This window comes from Triticum aestivum, chromosome 3A (genome assembly GCF_018294505.1).
Source record: "Triticum aestivum cultivar Chinese Spring chromosome 3A, IWGSC CS RefSeq v2.1, whole genome shotgun sequence".
In the NCBI taxonomy this organism is placed as follows: Eukaryota; Viridiplantae; Streptophyta; class Magnoliopsida; order Poales; family Poaceae; genus Triticum; species Triticum aestivum.
In genome coordinates, this window is record NC_057800.1 from 41,614,654 (window position 1) to 41,630,210 (window position 15,557).

General features: G+C 49.3%; 1 protein-coding gene and 1 pseudogene across 1 annotated transcript; both read right to left on the reverse strand.

Moving 5' to 3' along the window:
• Positions 1-742: 742 nt before the first annotated feature.
• On the reverse strand, positions 743-9,952 carry LOC123056714 (isoaspartyl peptidase/L-asparaginase-like). Its single transcript, XM_044480011.1, has 2 exons — positions 9,856-9,952; positions 743-1,346 (listed from the first exon to the last, which is right to left on the reverse strand). The coding sequence occupies exons 1-2, from the start codon at positions 9,950-9,952 to the stop codon at positions 817-819; spliced, it is 627 nt and encodes a 208-aa protein (XP_044335946.1). The 3' UTR covers positions 743-816.
• Positions 9,953-12,089: 2,137 nt separating this feature from the next.
• Positions 12,090-15,557, reverse strand: part of LOC123056715 (isoaspartyl peptidase/L-asparaginase-like) — a 41,846-nt pseudogene continuing 38,378 nt past the window's right edge.

The following is a 15,557-nucleotide window of genomic DNA, read 5'->3' on the forward strand; positions in this document are numbered from 1 at the left end:
CGCGGTCAAGCTTATTTTTTGCTTTTGATTCCAACAGAGTACACAAAACAATTTATTATTTTCTGACTCATTCATTCTTTATGCAGATCTAGATAACTTTGGTACGGAGTGTTCTGCTTATATTAAATTGATTTTCAGAGATGTTTGAAAATTTCCACAAACACGATTCTTTGGTTTCCAGTGGCCAAACATGTTTAATTTTTTAACAAAGAGGATTTGAGGTTTTTTAAAACAGCCAATCCCTGATTTGGTAGTTATCAGCGAAAAAATAAATTCGCTAGTTTTCTGGAAAGTAGTAGAACAAGGTTCTAAACATATGACAAGACAAAGAATTTGATGATTTGTGTGTCGGTTGGAGGCTCTTTGTTTATATTCCTTCCGTTCCTAGTGTTATGGTTTTAGTTCAAATTTGAACCAAGACCACAAGCTTATTTTGGAATAGAGGGAGTAAGTACATCTTCTATGGACACACTTTTGTACTATTTGACACACTTTTGACCGGGCCTTATTTTGTTCCAATCAAATCAAGCCACATACACGGGTGCACGGATGGGCGCACCTCAGGGGAGCAGGCAAGTCTCGTCCAAAGAATAGGGCCTAGCTCCGGTTCCTTCAATGATAACACAAACTTTCAATAATTTTCATACCAAATTAGCTAAATCCTTACAACAGAAACAGAAACATCAAACTGATGGAGTTCTTTGCCTCGTAGTGGCAACTAACAAAGCAGAGATCTGCACCTGCAGCAGGCACTAGAGAAACAAGACAGACACACATAATCAGCCAGTTGATTCTCCAACGCTAGCTCAGTCAGGATCATGCAGGCCATATGGCAACCTCGGAGTAGCCGTCCTCGGTGGCGCACGCCCTGAACATCCCCGTGGTGTTGTAGGGCATGGTGACCTCCCCGGCGGCCGACACGGCCACGAGCCCCACGGAGCCCCGGGGCACGCCGGCCACGACGCGCGCGGCGGCCTCCTCCAGCGAGAGGCCCCGGTGCTCCATCACCGCCACCACGTCGCGCGCCACGGTGTGCCTGATGATGTCCTCGCCCTTGCCCGTGGTGGACACGGCGCAGAGGGCGTTGGCGTAGGTGCCGGCGCCGATGACCAGGGTGTCGCCGATCCTGCCGGCCATCTTGTTCACCAGCCCGCCCGTGGAGGTCGCCGACGCCAGGCCGCCCGAGGCGTCGACGGCCACGCAGCCCACCGTGCCGGTCCGGCTGTTGTCGTCGTCGTTGGGAGCGCAGATTGGGTCGGTGTAGTTGTACTGGGTGTAGTCGATCTGAGAAGCAAGCAGCAGGAAGGTTGCGGGAATCAACAACTGGGTGTAGCCGAATAGAGGATCTATTAAATTTCGCAGGAGTCTAACAAAAAAAGAGTCAATATGCGTATGCAGGCTTCGCTGCTATCCACCGCCGCACTAACTGCGGAGGTGGGTGTCCTGAAGCAGGACCTCGAGCGGACCGAGCAAGAGCTCGGCTTTGCCAAGCGGCGGCTCGAGGAGAAAGAAGGTAAGAAATACCTTACAGAAAAAGTGCCTATACAAAGGCGTGATTGCAAAAAAAATAACAGGATTGTACTGCTTATTGTAGGGGCCACGACTGAGGTGGTGACCCTTAAGCAGGCGCTATCTAAGGCCGAAAAGAAAACGGCCGCGGAGCGCACCGAGCGAGACAGACTTGGGGCTCAGGTCGGTGAGGTGCAGCAAGAGCTTCAGGCTCTCATGAAAAAACATGAGAGTTTGGAGCTTGAATCCAAGGCGCAAGCAGCCGAGCTCGCGACGGCCCTTGAGACTGCCAATTCTGCCAAGGCCGAAGCCCAGAAGGCTCTCCAAGAGTTGGAGGAGATCAGGAAGCTAGCAGCGGGTAAGGCATTCTTTTTGCAAAGCAGAAATATAAAAGTAAACTACTTGTTACTTACCCGAATCCGGAGCTCTCCAGGGGCATTCGCAGATCTTCCCCGCAGCGTATCCGACGCCGCCGCATTCTACCGAGCTGAAGAGGGCAGCTCGACGGAGAAGGTGTTCTGGTCTCAGTATTCTGAGGCCGGACACCCTGTGCGCTTGAGCGACCAGCTGAAACAGCTGGTCGAGCTCCACAAGGCAGCCGAACAGGCCATGAAAGGCCTCATAGTTCGGCTATGGACCGGAGAGGCCCTGCCTGGGAGCTATTTCGGGCTGGTGCGTCGGCTGGTGGAGGCCTATCCGAGGCTCGAGGTCATCAAGCGCTCCATCTGCATCGAAGGTGCCCGTCGGGCCCTTGCCCGTGCAAAGGTGCACTAGGGTAAGCTTGACGGTGAGAAGCTTGTGAAGGACGGGCCGCCGCCGGGGAAGGAGCATCGCAAGCCCGAGAACTACTACAAGGATGTTCTTGCAGGTGCCCGCCTTGTGGTGGATGAATGTACCAAGGATGTGATTTTTGAATGAACTCGCTCGTGTTTATCCTGTGCGCTGAAAACTTGTTCATATGCGCTAAGCAATGCTTATTGAATTTAAAATATTACTTTCTGTGCAGCCGTTTATCAAAAAATTGAGAGATGGCCAGTCGTCGGCTTCTGCCCCCATGCCACTAGTGTTGGGGTGTTCGGGATAAACCTGAGCGCTCTTTTTCTCATAGTTGGGTCCTTCGAGGGAGGCGCTCAGCACAACGAACCAGGCAATCGGACTATAATGCTTGAACACTCTCACTTAGCCATAGAACTCTATAATTTTAAATTTCGGCGAAGCCCCTAGTTCGGAAGACCGAGTTTGGGGCGCTATCCATGCCTTGGCCGGACAAAGCCAGCTCCTCGCCCGAAGCGGCATAAGTCTTTAGGGACTCGAAAAACCTCTCGAATAGCGACCGGTCTCTCGCCTCATCATGACAGTCAGTTTTAGCTTTCTCCACTGAGGTGCTTAACCCAGCTGAACCGGGGCACAATCGCAGTGGTTCTCCTAGTGCTACCTTAGCCGATATAGCGGAACGTAAGGCACCAAAACATAGGAGCCGGGCAAACCCAACTATTGACCCAAATCATGATTCGGAGCCGATGCATATAGTGCTATAAGTTCGGGGTGCCGCACTTGTGAAAGTGTACGGACTTCTCACACCATAATGAGGGGTACTGAAGCCCCTGGCGTGTTCGCCGTACCATGGTGTACGGGTGCCATCATGTCATTTAATAAACATATATGTGAAAAGAGGATAATGCAAAAAATAGACAAAAAGCTATGCATTGTTTATAGAGGGGCTATTTATCAAAGCCGAACGATACAAATAGTGCGATAAGCAAAAAGATATTGGACTATTTAACATGTCCTGACCAGGGGCAGGCCGCGGAATTGTATTCAAAATGGGTATACTGCTCGTAACAGAGACCACCTGGGAGTTCCATAATGCGGCATGGGTTGGCTGCCTCCCTGGATCTTGCATCATTTGTGCGGCAGTCGAATTGCCGAACAGGTCGTCCGAAGTATGGAGTCCTGAAAGTAAGAAAAAATTAACAAAAGAATCTGGCAGCCCCTAGTACGTTTTAAGCCGTATTTTGGGCGTGCCGTTATTGTGCCCCTTCCCCTGTTCCCATGGTATGTCAAGGGCGTAGTTATGTACGCGAGGCACTGGTTTCGCTATGTCGCGAGAGCTGGGGTTGGGGCCGCATTGCTACGCTTGCTCAGAGCGTGCCAGGCGGTCCTGCTGTGGGTTACTCCGGGCGCGCTTGGCAGTGTCTGGCTTTTTAACGGCCGGACTGGAGAATTGCCTAAGAAGGCTACTTTGTACTTCCGCTGCGAGAGCCGACGTGTGCTCCTCCATACGGAGGGAGCGTTCGGTGTTTCCGTTGACCGTGATTACTCCTCGAGGGCCTGGCATCTTGAGCTTGATATATGCGTAGTGCGGCACCGCGTTGAACTTTGCGAATGCGGTTCGTCCGAGCAGGGCGTGATAGCCACTGCGAAACGGGACTATATCGAAGATTAACTCTTCGCTTCGAAAATCGTCCGGGGATCCGAAGACCACGTCAAGTGTTACTGAGCATGTACAGTTGGCTTCTATACCTGGTATAACGCCTTTAAAGGTCGTTTTTGTGGGCCTAATCCTTGAGGGATCTATGCCCATTTTCCGCACTGTATCCTGGTAAAGCAGGTTCAGGCCACTGCCACCGTCCATGAGGACTCTTGTGAGATGAAATCCGTCGATGATTGGGTCGAGAACCAATGCGGCGAAGCCGCCATGACGGATGCTAGTGGGATGGTCCCTTCGATCAAAAGTGATCGGGCAGGAGGACCATGGGTTGAACTTTGGGGCGACTGGCTCCATCGCGTATACGTCCCGTAGCGCACGCTTCCGCTCCCTCTTGGGAATGTGGGTTGCGTATATCATGTTCACCGTCCGCACTTGTGGGGGAAAGCCCTTCTGTCCATTGTTGTTCGGCGGCCTGGGCTCCTCCTCGTCGTCGCTGTGCAGCCCCTTGTCTTTGTTTTCGGCTCTTAACTTGCCTGCCTGCTTGAACACCCAACAATCCCTGTTAGTGTGATTGCTGGCCTTTCGGGGGTGCCATGTATCTGGCACAAGCGGTCGAGTATTTGATCCAAACTGGACGGGCCCTGAGTATTCTTTTTGAATGGCTTTTTCCGCTGACCGTATTTATAGCCTCTGAATCCGGCATTGACTGTCGTGTCTTTGTTGCTGTCACTGCTGACGCGGCGTTTTTGCTTATTCCGACGTGTCCTGCCACTTTTGTCCTTGGTATCCGAATTACCAGGGTTCTTTGATAAGTTGTTACTGCGAGCTAGCCAGCTGTCTTCTCCCGCGCAAAAGCGGGTCATGAGTGTCGTGAGGGCTGCCGTAGATTTCGGCTTTTCCTGTCCCAGGTGCCGGGCAAGCCACTCGTCGCGGATGTTATGCTTGAAGGCTGCTAGGGCCTCTGCGTCCGGACAGTCGACTATCTGGTTTTTCTTTGTTAGGAACCGTGTCCAGAATTGCCTGGCTGATTCCTCTGGCTGCTGAATTATGTGGCTAAAGTCGTCGGCATCCGGTGGTCGCACGTAAGTGCCCTGGAAGTTGTCGAGGAATGCGGCTTCCAGGTCCTCCCAAGAACCGATTGAGTCTGCTGGCAAGCTATTAAGCCAATGCCGGGCTGGTCCTTTAAGTTTGAGCGGGAGGTATTTGATGGCGTGTAGATCATCGCCGCGTGCCATGTGGATGTGAAGGAGATAATCCTCGATCCATACCGCCGGATCTGTTGTGCCAGCGTATGATTCAATGTTTACGGGTTTGAAACCCTCTAGGATTTTATGATCCATTACTTCATCTGTGAAGCATAGCGGGTGTGCGGCGCCTCTGTACTGGGCTATATCACGACGCAGCTCGGAAGAGCTATGTCTATTGTGTTCGGCCCGGCCGGATTTGTTGTATCCGCAGTGAAGATCATCGTCATGTGCCGTAGGGCGCCTACGCGATCCGTAGATCGATCTTGTTTGTCTTGCCTTATCCTTCAATACGTCTCGCAGGTCTGGCGCATTTTCCCGTGCCTTAGTTGAGCGGCGTCGAGACATGGCTTGGGCGGAGGGCCGAGAGGCCTCTCTATCGCGGCCGCGAGGTGGCCGGTCTGTCATGTCGTGCGCTGGTGATGTAGGTGCTTCCTCCTTTGATCGGGGTAGCGGCCTGCGCTTTGGGTAACTCTTGGAGGGGCGTTCGAATTCATACTCTTCGGTCGCAAGGACTTCAGTCCATCTGTCAGCTAGCAAATCTTGGTCGGCTCTAAGCTGTTGCTGCTTTTTCTCGAGGCTGCTTGCCGTGGCTAAAAGCCTGCGTTTGAAACGTTCTTGTTCGGCGGGGTCTGATGGTACGACGAATACGTGTCATCGAGGCTTGCCTCGGCTTCGGAGGGAGGCATATAGTTATCATCCTCGACCTCTCGGTCTGCCGCTCTCTCATGAGGGCTGGCTTCTCCATCTTCCTGTGCCAAATCTTGCTGGGGTGGGTGTTCTTCGGTGCTATCCGGGGTAATATTATCTCCCGTGCTGGAATCACCATTTTTGCTTTGGCGGGATTTAGAGCGGCGCCGCTGATGCCGGCGCTTTGGCTATTTCTTGGAGGTGTCATCCCCCGCTATTCCATCGCCATCTCCATCTTTTGGAGTATCCACCATATATATGTCATATGACGAGGTGGCCTTCCAGCGCCCTACAGGTGCTGGTTCCTGTTCGTCTCCTACATCGTCGTTCATACCGTCGATGTCTTCGGAGCCGAAGTCAAGCATGTCGGTTAAATCGTCGACAGTGGCTACAAAGTGGGTGGTGGGTGGGCTTTGAACTTCTTCATCGTCCGTATCCCATCCTCGCTGACCGTAATCTGGCCAGGGCTCTCCTGATAAAGAGAGAGACTTGAGAGAATTCAGCATGTCGCCAAAAGGCGAGTGCTGAAAGATGTCCGCGATGGTGAACTCCATTATCGGCGCTCAATCGGATTCGATTGGCAGGGGCGCGGGGGGTTCGGAGTCCGGGGAGGAGTCCGGATCCTCGGAGTCACGGGTCATGCAGAGTGCGGGGCTGGCGCTCGGCTCGATCGCCTTTGAGATCGCATCCCCCGAGGTGACGTCCAACCGCTCATCCTCGATTGGCGCAATAGGCTCCGAGTTAGGGGTCGGAATCGGTGTGTGTGCGGCCTCCAGGACACTGTCCAGAGGCAGAGCTAGATCATGCCCCTCGAGATAGTGCGGCGCGCTTGGCCGTGGCTCGAACCCGTCAAAGATCAAGTCTCTGCGGATGTCAGCCGTGTAGTTTAAGCTTCCAAACCTGACTTGATGGCCAGGGGCGTAGCTTTCGATCTGCTCCGGGTGGCCAAGCGAATTGGCCCGCAGTGCGAAGCCGCCGAAGACGAAGATCTGTCCGGAGAGAAAAGTCTCACCCTGGACCGCATCGTTGTTGATGATCAAAGGAGCCATCAGGCCTGAAGGCGACGACACAGAGGAACTCTCAATGAAAGCACCAATGTCAGTGTCAAAACCGGCGGATCTCGGGTAGGGGGTCCCGAACTGTGCGTCAAGGCCGGATGGTAACAGGAGACAAGGGACACGATGTTTTTACCCAGGTTCGGGCCCTCTCGATGGAGGTAATACCCTACTCCTGCTTGATTAATATTGATGATATGGGTAGTACAAGAGTAGATCTACCATGAGATCAAGGAGGCTAAACCCTAGAAGCTAGCCTATGGTATGATTGTTGTATATGGAGTTGATGTCCTACGGACTACAACCCTCCGGTTTATATAGACACCGGATAGGGTTAGGGTTACACAGAGTCGGTTACAATGGTAGGAGATCTTGAATATTCGCATCGCCAAGCTTGCCTTCCACGCCAAGGAAAGTCCCATCCGGACACGGGACGAAGTCTTCAATCTTGTATCTTCATAGTCCTAGAGTCCGGCTGAAGGTATAGTCCGGCTACCCGAACACCCCCTATCCAGGACTCCCTCACTACCACATTATGTTTGCAAGCTTGACAAAGCACTCTATGGTTTAAAACAAGCACCCAGAGCATGGTACTCCAGATTGAGCCTACAGTTAAAATATCTTGGCTTCATTGCTTCCAAGGCTGATACATCCTTGTTTATTTATGACAAGGCAGGGGTAGTCATTTTTGTGCTTATATATGTTGATGACATCATAGTTGCAAGTTCTTCACAAAATGCTACTAATGCTCTCCTACACGATTTGAGTTCAGAGTTTGCCTTGAAGGACCTAGGTGATTTGCATTTCTTCCTAGGTATTGAAGTCAAGAAAACTCAAGATGGTATTGTGTTGAATCAGGAAAAATACATTGTTGAGCTTCTGTCTCGCATGGGAATGAAGAATTGCAAGCCAGTGCCTACACATTTGTCTTCCTTAGAAAAACTCTCAGCATATGAAGGTGAGCCACTTCAAGAGGAGGAGAGCACAAGGTATAGGAGTATTGTGGGAGCATTACAATATCTAACTCTCACACATCCAGATATCTCATTTGTTGTCAACAAGGTTTGTCAATATCTACATTCATCCTACTTCTCCACATTGGTCAGCTGTCAAGAGGATTGTAAGATATGTGAAGCATACTATGGGTGCATGACTTCATTTCAAACGGTCTAATTCCTCTCTTGTGAGTGCATTTCCTGATGCTAACTGGGCATGATGTAGTGATGACAGAAGGTCAAGTGGAGGCTTTGCAGTATTCTTTGGGTCTAATCTTATTTCTTGGAGTGCTAGAAAGCAAGCCACTGTGTCACGGTCAAGCACAGAAGCTGAATACAAGTCTTTGGCAAATGCAACTGCTGAAATCATTTGAGTTGAATCACTTCTTAAGGAATTGGGGATAAAGAAAAATCGTATCTCATGTTTATGGTGTGATAACTTAGGAGCAACATACTTGTCTGCAAATCCAGTGTTTCATACAAGGACAAAGCACATAAAAATTGTTTTTCACTTTGTGCGAGAAAGAGTTGCGGCAAAAAAACTTGAGATACGGTTTATCCCCTCCAAGGATCAAGTGGCAGATGGTTTTATAAAGGCATTACCAGCAAGACCATTTGAAGAGTTCAAGAGTAGTCTTAATTTAGGATGCTTGAGATTAAGGAAGGGTGTTAGAATATGTCATTGTAATCTCAACCTCTTCCCTTATCTCTTGTTCTATTCAAACTCTTGTATCTCTTTCACCTTGTACGCCAAGGCAGGCTTCGGCCAACATCAATATAAACTGAACGCGGCTCCCCTCGAGGGAGTAGGAACGCTTACGATCTTACAGGATTGTCCTATTCGTGGAGAAATTGACATATAAAAGTTGTATACTGAATCTACCATTTTTAAGAAGTTGCTCCCCACTTCTTCCTATTCTCTCAGCATGAAACCCGTCCACATCATCATCTAGCCATGTCAGCAATTCTTCTGATTTACCTCACCTATGGTGAAGCCACGTCACCGCTAAATGTTGTCGCTGCAGGCTTAGTCTAGTCATAGTGGGAGTAACTTAGCTAGTAACATAGCGGAAAATACACAGGAGCTCTCGGGTGCTCCGCACCCCTACACGAAAAATATCCATAAAAAATTCTCAGAAAATCAAAAAAATCGAAATTTTCGGGATGTCAAACCTGGTTTCCCAATCTACTTCCGTGTGAAATTTCGCGAAAATATACCCAAAAACGTATTCGTGGCGAAGGAATTACTACCCGGAAAAAATGTACCCAAACGGTGTTTTGCTATACATAGGAATTTTTTGTCTTCTTTGCTACAAATACGTTTCCTGGTATTTTTTCACCAAATTTCAGACGGAAGTGCATCAGGAACCCATGTTTGATATCCCAAAATCCCAAAAAAAAAAATCAAATTTCTCGGTATTTTTGTTCCTGGTATTGTACGTAGGGGTGCGGAGCACCCGAGAGCTCTAAATCCTCGTCCGTAACATAGCGCACTTCGAGAAATTTTTACTTATGTAGCAAGTAATTAATGAGAGGTGGTAACATAATATGTTACTGTAACATAACACTTTCCAAGACTAGATGAGTCTGTGAGCTAATAAATGAAGTCATCTATGATACTACTAGTATGTTACTTTGTATTATGAAGGTAGTAACTTAAACTAATGTCGCATATAACGCTAGTCTAAGTTACTCCTCACTATGACCAGCTTTACTGGCCATCCAACACGCCTTTAATTCTGCACAAGGCAATTCCTTTTTTTCTTCTACAACGAAACGAAACGTCTGACTTTTCCACTGTCGCACTGATTCCTGCCTCTTGGTCTGGTCGTTCCTTTCATTTCCCTCTTTATCTAGGGTAGTCTTCCAATTCTTCTCCTCCCTTCTTTATCTGTGCCATACTTCCCATATTGCGCCGCCGCCGGCCAAACCTTCCTGGTCGTGAATAATAAGACCTACGCGCTGCCTCCCTCTGGAAGCCCCAGGAGCGCCGCGTGCTTGGACATGCTGGCCCAAACCAGGCGCCATGGCGTCGAACCTACCTCCCGGGGAACCAGACGTGCCACCGTCAGCGTCCTCCTTCAATCCCACATGCATCAGAGGTGCGAGCTCTCCATCTCCTCAGATTTGAATCGTGTTTTTTTATTTAGCTTGGTAGAAACCCCGATTTCCAGTTGGAGTAGCTGTCACTAGGAAGGGCGAGGGCGCCGCCCCCCAAGGGTAGTTCGATGGCGTGATTGATTCAGACTGATGCCAACCATGTACATGTCTACCGGATCCAAGGTAAGAGCAGAAGGATGAGGTCGTCCCATAGTATATCTGTCCAGATATTTAAGTTTGTATTGTTGACCTGAACGCATATGTGTGTTTTTTAGTGGAAAAGATGCATACTCACTGTAAATGCAGGAGGCTGTTCCCAACTTCCCATTGTATATTTGTACAGATCTTTGTTGTACGGGCCTGATATGTACTGTAAATGCAGCTTAATTACTTTTAGATGTTTTACTGATTGGCATGTGTTTCGTGGTCATGTACAAAGTCTAACATGTATGGATGTGCAGATTGAAAAGTTCATCACAATATTGCACGGGAGGTTCTATCATCCACCATCCAGATTTTTTGTGCGTTGGTTTGCTCAAATTTACTTTCCTTTAAGTTTATATATATGACGATTTAATTTGTGGTTCAACTTATTTTGCAGTGAGTTTGGTTGGTCTGCTTGGATAGGGGTTTAGGAGGTGCTTTCAGGTAGAGCTAAGACTTTCTAATATGCAATTCAACACCTTTATAGTAGTATTTGTAAGATTTTTTATGATAGAAAATTACGTATTTTTGAATGATTTGTGATTGAAGTTTTCCTTTCATTTTGGTTACACATTATTTGCAGTTCTCTCCCTCTCTCTCTGTATGTGATTACATATGACTTGATGGTGATTAATCTGAAACATTTGTGAAGCCAGGCTATGTCTACAGGTTTTGCGGTTCTTTGTAGACATGCCCAAGGTTACTTTAGGATTTCTTGGTGGATTCCATTCTAAATCCTATTTGTTGAAATAATATAGAAGCTAATTTCAGTTTGTTTGTTTTTATCTAGATCAGCATGTGTAGTATCAAATTTGCAGTTGGATATAGTGCTTTTATCTTAACTTTTTTAATTCAAGAATAACTTATTTCTCCATGAGTGCATTTTATCATGCTATGTTCCCTTGCTATTTCTCCTACATTGCTTGACTACCTAGCTCTAAAAAGTCAGTATTGACTCAATTTTTCCAGGGTTGGGTTAGTATCCTAATATTTTGAACAGGAGCTCTGTGAATAGTTTTGATATGCTACATTGTAAAGTTTTTGTTCGCGGTCAAGCTTATTTTTTGCTTTTGATTCCAACAGAGTACACAAAACAATTTATTATTTTCTGACTCATTCATTCTTTATGCAGATCTAGATAACTTTGGTACGGAGTGTTCTGCTTATATTAAATTGATTTTCAGAGATGTTTGAAAATTTCCACTAACACGATTCTTTGGTTTCCAGTGGCCAAACATGTTTAATTTTTTAACAAAGAGGATTTGAGGTTTTTTAAAACAGCCAATCCCTGATTTGGTAGTTATCAGCGAAAAAATAAATTCGCTAGTTTTCTGGAAAGTAGTAGAACAAGGTTCTAAACATATGACAAGAGAAAGAATTTGATGATTTGTGTGTCGGTTGGAGGCTCTTTGTTTATATTCCTTCCGTTCCTAGTGTTATGGTTTTAGTTCAAATTTGAACCAAGACCACAAGCTTATTTTGGAACAGAGGGAGTAAGTACATCTTCTATGGACACACTTTTGTACTATTTGACACACTTTTGACCGGGCCTTATTTTGTTCCAATCAAATCAGCCACATACACGGGAGCACGGATGGGCACACCTCGGGGGAGCAGGCAAGTCTCGTCCAAAGAATAGGGCCTAGCTCCGGTTCCTTCAATGATAACACAAACTTTCAATAATTTTCATACCAAATTAGCTAAATCCTTACAACAGAAACAGAAACATCAAACTGATGGAGTTCTTTGCCTCGTAGTGGCAACTACCAAAGCAGAGATCCGCACCTGCAGCAGGCACTAGAGAAACAAGACAGACACACATAATCAGCCAGTTGATTCTCCAACGCTAGCTCAGTCAGGATCATGCAGGCCATATGGCAACCTCGGAGTAGCCGTCCTCGGTCGCGCACGCCTTGAACATCCCCGTGGTGTTGTAGGGCATGGTGACCTCCCCGGCGGCCGACACGGCCACGAGCCCCACGGAGCCCCGGGGCACGCCGGCCACGACGCGCGCGGCGGCCTCCTCCAGCGAGAGGCCCCGGTGCTCCATCACCGCCACCACGTCGCGCGCCACGGTGTGCCTTATGATGTCCTCGCCCTTGCCCGTGGTGGACACGGCGCAGAGGGCGTTGGCGTAGGTGCCGGCGCCGATGACCGGGGTGTCGCCGATCCTGCCGGCCATCTCACCGGCCCGCCCGTGGAGGTCGCCGACGCCAGGCCGCCCGAGGCGTCGACGGCCACGCAGCCCACCGTGCCGGTCCGGCTGTTGTCGTCGTCGTTGGGAGCGCAGATTGGGTCGGTGTAGTTGTACTGGGTGTAGTCGATCTGAGAAGCAAGCAGCAGGAAGGTTGCGGGAATCAACAACTGGGTGTAGCCGAATAGAGGATCTATTAAATTTCGCAGGAGTCTAACAAAAAAAGAGTCAATATGCGTATGCAGGCTTCGCTGCTATCCACCGCCGCACTGACTGCGGAGGTGGGTGTCCTGAAGCAGGACCTCGAGCGGACCGAGCAAGATCTCGGCTTTGCCAAGCGGCGGCTCGAGGAGAAAGAAGGTAAGAAATACCTTACAGAAAAAGTGCCTATAAAAAGGCGTGATTGCAAAAAAAAATAACAGGATTGTACTGCTTATTGTAGGGGCTACGACTGAGGTGGTGACCCTTAAGCAGGCGCTGTCTGAGGCCGAAAAGAAAACGGCCGCGGAGCGCACCGAGCGAGACAGACTTGGGGCTCAGGTCGGCGAGGTGCAGCAAGAGCTTCAGGCTCTCATGAAAAAACATGAGAGTTTGGAGCTTGAATCCAAGGCGCAAGAAGCCGAGCTCGCGACAGCCCTTGAGACTGCCAATTCTGCCAAGGCCGAAGCCCAGAAGGCTCTCCAAGAGTTGGAGGAGATGAGGAAGATAGCAGCGGGTAAGGCATTCTTTATGCAAAGCAGAAATATAAAAGTAAACTACTTGTTACTTACCCGAATCCGGAGCTCTCCAGGGGCATTCGGAGATCTTCCCCGCAGCGTATCCGACGCCGCCGCATTCTACCGAGCTGAAGAGGGCAGCTCGACGGAGAAGGTGTTCTGGTCTCAGTATTCTGAGGCCGGACACCCTGTGCGCTTGAGCGACCAGCTGAAACAGCTGGTCGAGCTCCACAAGGCAGCCGAACAGGCCATGAAAGGCCTCATAGTTCGGCTATGGACCGAAGAGGCCCTGCCTGGGAGCTATTTCGGGCTGGTGCATCGGCTGGTGGAGGCCTATCCGAGGCTCGAGGTCATCAAGCGCTCCGTCTGCATCGAAGGTGCCCGTCGGGCCCTTGCCCGTGCAAAGGTGCACTGGGGTAAGCTTGACGGTGAGAAGCTTGTGAAGGACGGGCCGCCGCCGGGGAAGGAGCATCGCAAGCCCGAGAACTACTACAAGGATGTTCTTGCAGGTGTCCGCCTTGTGGCGGATGAATGTACCAAGGATGTGATTTTTGAATGAACTCACGCGTGTTTATCCTGTGCGCTGAAAACTTGTTCATATGCGCTAAGCAATGCTTATTGAATTTAAAATATTACTTTCTGTGCAGCCGTTTATCACAAAATTGAGAGATGGCCAGTCGTCGGCTTCTGCCCCCATGCCACTAGTGCTGGGGTGTTCGGGATAAACCTGAGCGCTCTTTTTCTCATAGTTGGGTCCTTCGAGGGAGGCGCTCAGCACAACGAACCAGGCAATCGGACTATAATGCTTGAACACTCTCACTTAGCCATAGAAATCTATAATTTTAAATTTCGGCGAAGCCGCTAGTTCGGAAGACCAAGTTTGGGGCGCTATCCATGCCTTGTCGGACAAAGCCAGCTCCTCGCCCGAAGCGGCATAAGTCTTTAGGGACTCGAAAAACCTCTCGAACAGCGACCGGTCTCTCGCCTCATCATGACAGTCAGTTTTAGCTTTCTCCACTTAGGTGCTTAACCCAGCTGAACCGGGCCACAATCGCAGTGGTTCTCCTAGTGCTACCTTAGCCGATATAGCGGAACGTAAGGCACCAAAACATAGGAGCCGGGCAAACCCAACTATTGACCCAAATCATGATTCGGAGCCGATGCATATAGTGCTATAAGTTCGGGGTGCCGCACTTGTGAAAGTGTACGGACTTCTCACACCATAATGAGGGGTACTGAAGCCCCTGGCGTGTTCGCCGTACCATGGTGTACGGGTGCCATCATGTCATTTAATAAACATATATGTGAAAAGAGGATAATGCAAAAAATAGACAAAAAGCTATGCATTGTTTATAGAGGGGCTATTTATCAAAGCCGGACGATACAAATAGTGCGATAAGCAAAAAGATATTGGACTATTTAACATGTCCTGACCAGGGGCAGGCCGCGGAATTGTATTCAAAACGGGTATACTGCTCGTAACAGAGACCACCTGGGAGTTCCATAATGCGGCATGGGTTGTCTGCCTCCCTGGATCTTGCATCATTTGTGCGGCAGTCGAATTGCCGAACAGGTCGTCCGAAGTATGGAGTCCTGAAAGTAAGAAAAAATTAACAAAAGAATCCGGCAGCCCCTAGTACGTTTTAAGCCGTATTTTGGGCGTGCCGGTATTGTGCCCCTTCCCCTGTTCCCATGGTATTTCAAGGGCGTAGTTATGTACGCGAGGCACTGGTTTCGCTGTGTCGCGAGAGCTGGGGTTGGGGCCGCATTGCTACGCTTGCTCAGAGCGTGCCAGGCGGTCCTGCTGTGGGTTACTCCGGGCGCGCTTGGCAGTGTCTGGCTTTTTAACGGCCGGACTGGAGAATTGCCTAAGAATGCTACTTTGTACTTCCGCTACGAGAGCCGCTGTGTGCTCCTCTATACGGAGGGAGCATTCGGTGTTTCCGTTGACCGTGATTACTCCTCGAGGGCCTGGCATCTTGAGCTTGATATATGCGTAGTGCGGCACCGTGTTGAACTTTGCGAATGCGGTTCGTCCGAGCAGGGCGTGATAGCCACTATGAAACGGGACTATATCGAAGATTAACTCTTCGCTTCGAAAATTGTCCGGGGATCCGAAGACCACGTCAAGTGTTACTGAGCATGTACAGTTGGCTTCTATACCTGGTATAACGCCTTTAAAGGTCGTTTTTGTGGGCCTAATCCTTGAGGGATCTATGCCCATTTTCCGCACTGTATCCTGGTAAAGCAGGTTCAGGCCACTGCCGCCGTCCATGAGGACTCTTGTGAGATGAAATCCATCGATGATTGGGTCGAGAACCAATGCGGCGAAGCCGCCATGACGGATGCTAGTGGGATGGTCCCTTCGATCAAAAGTGATCGGGCAGGAGGACCATGGGTTGAACTTTGGGGCGACTGG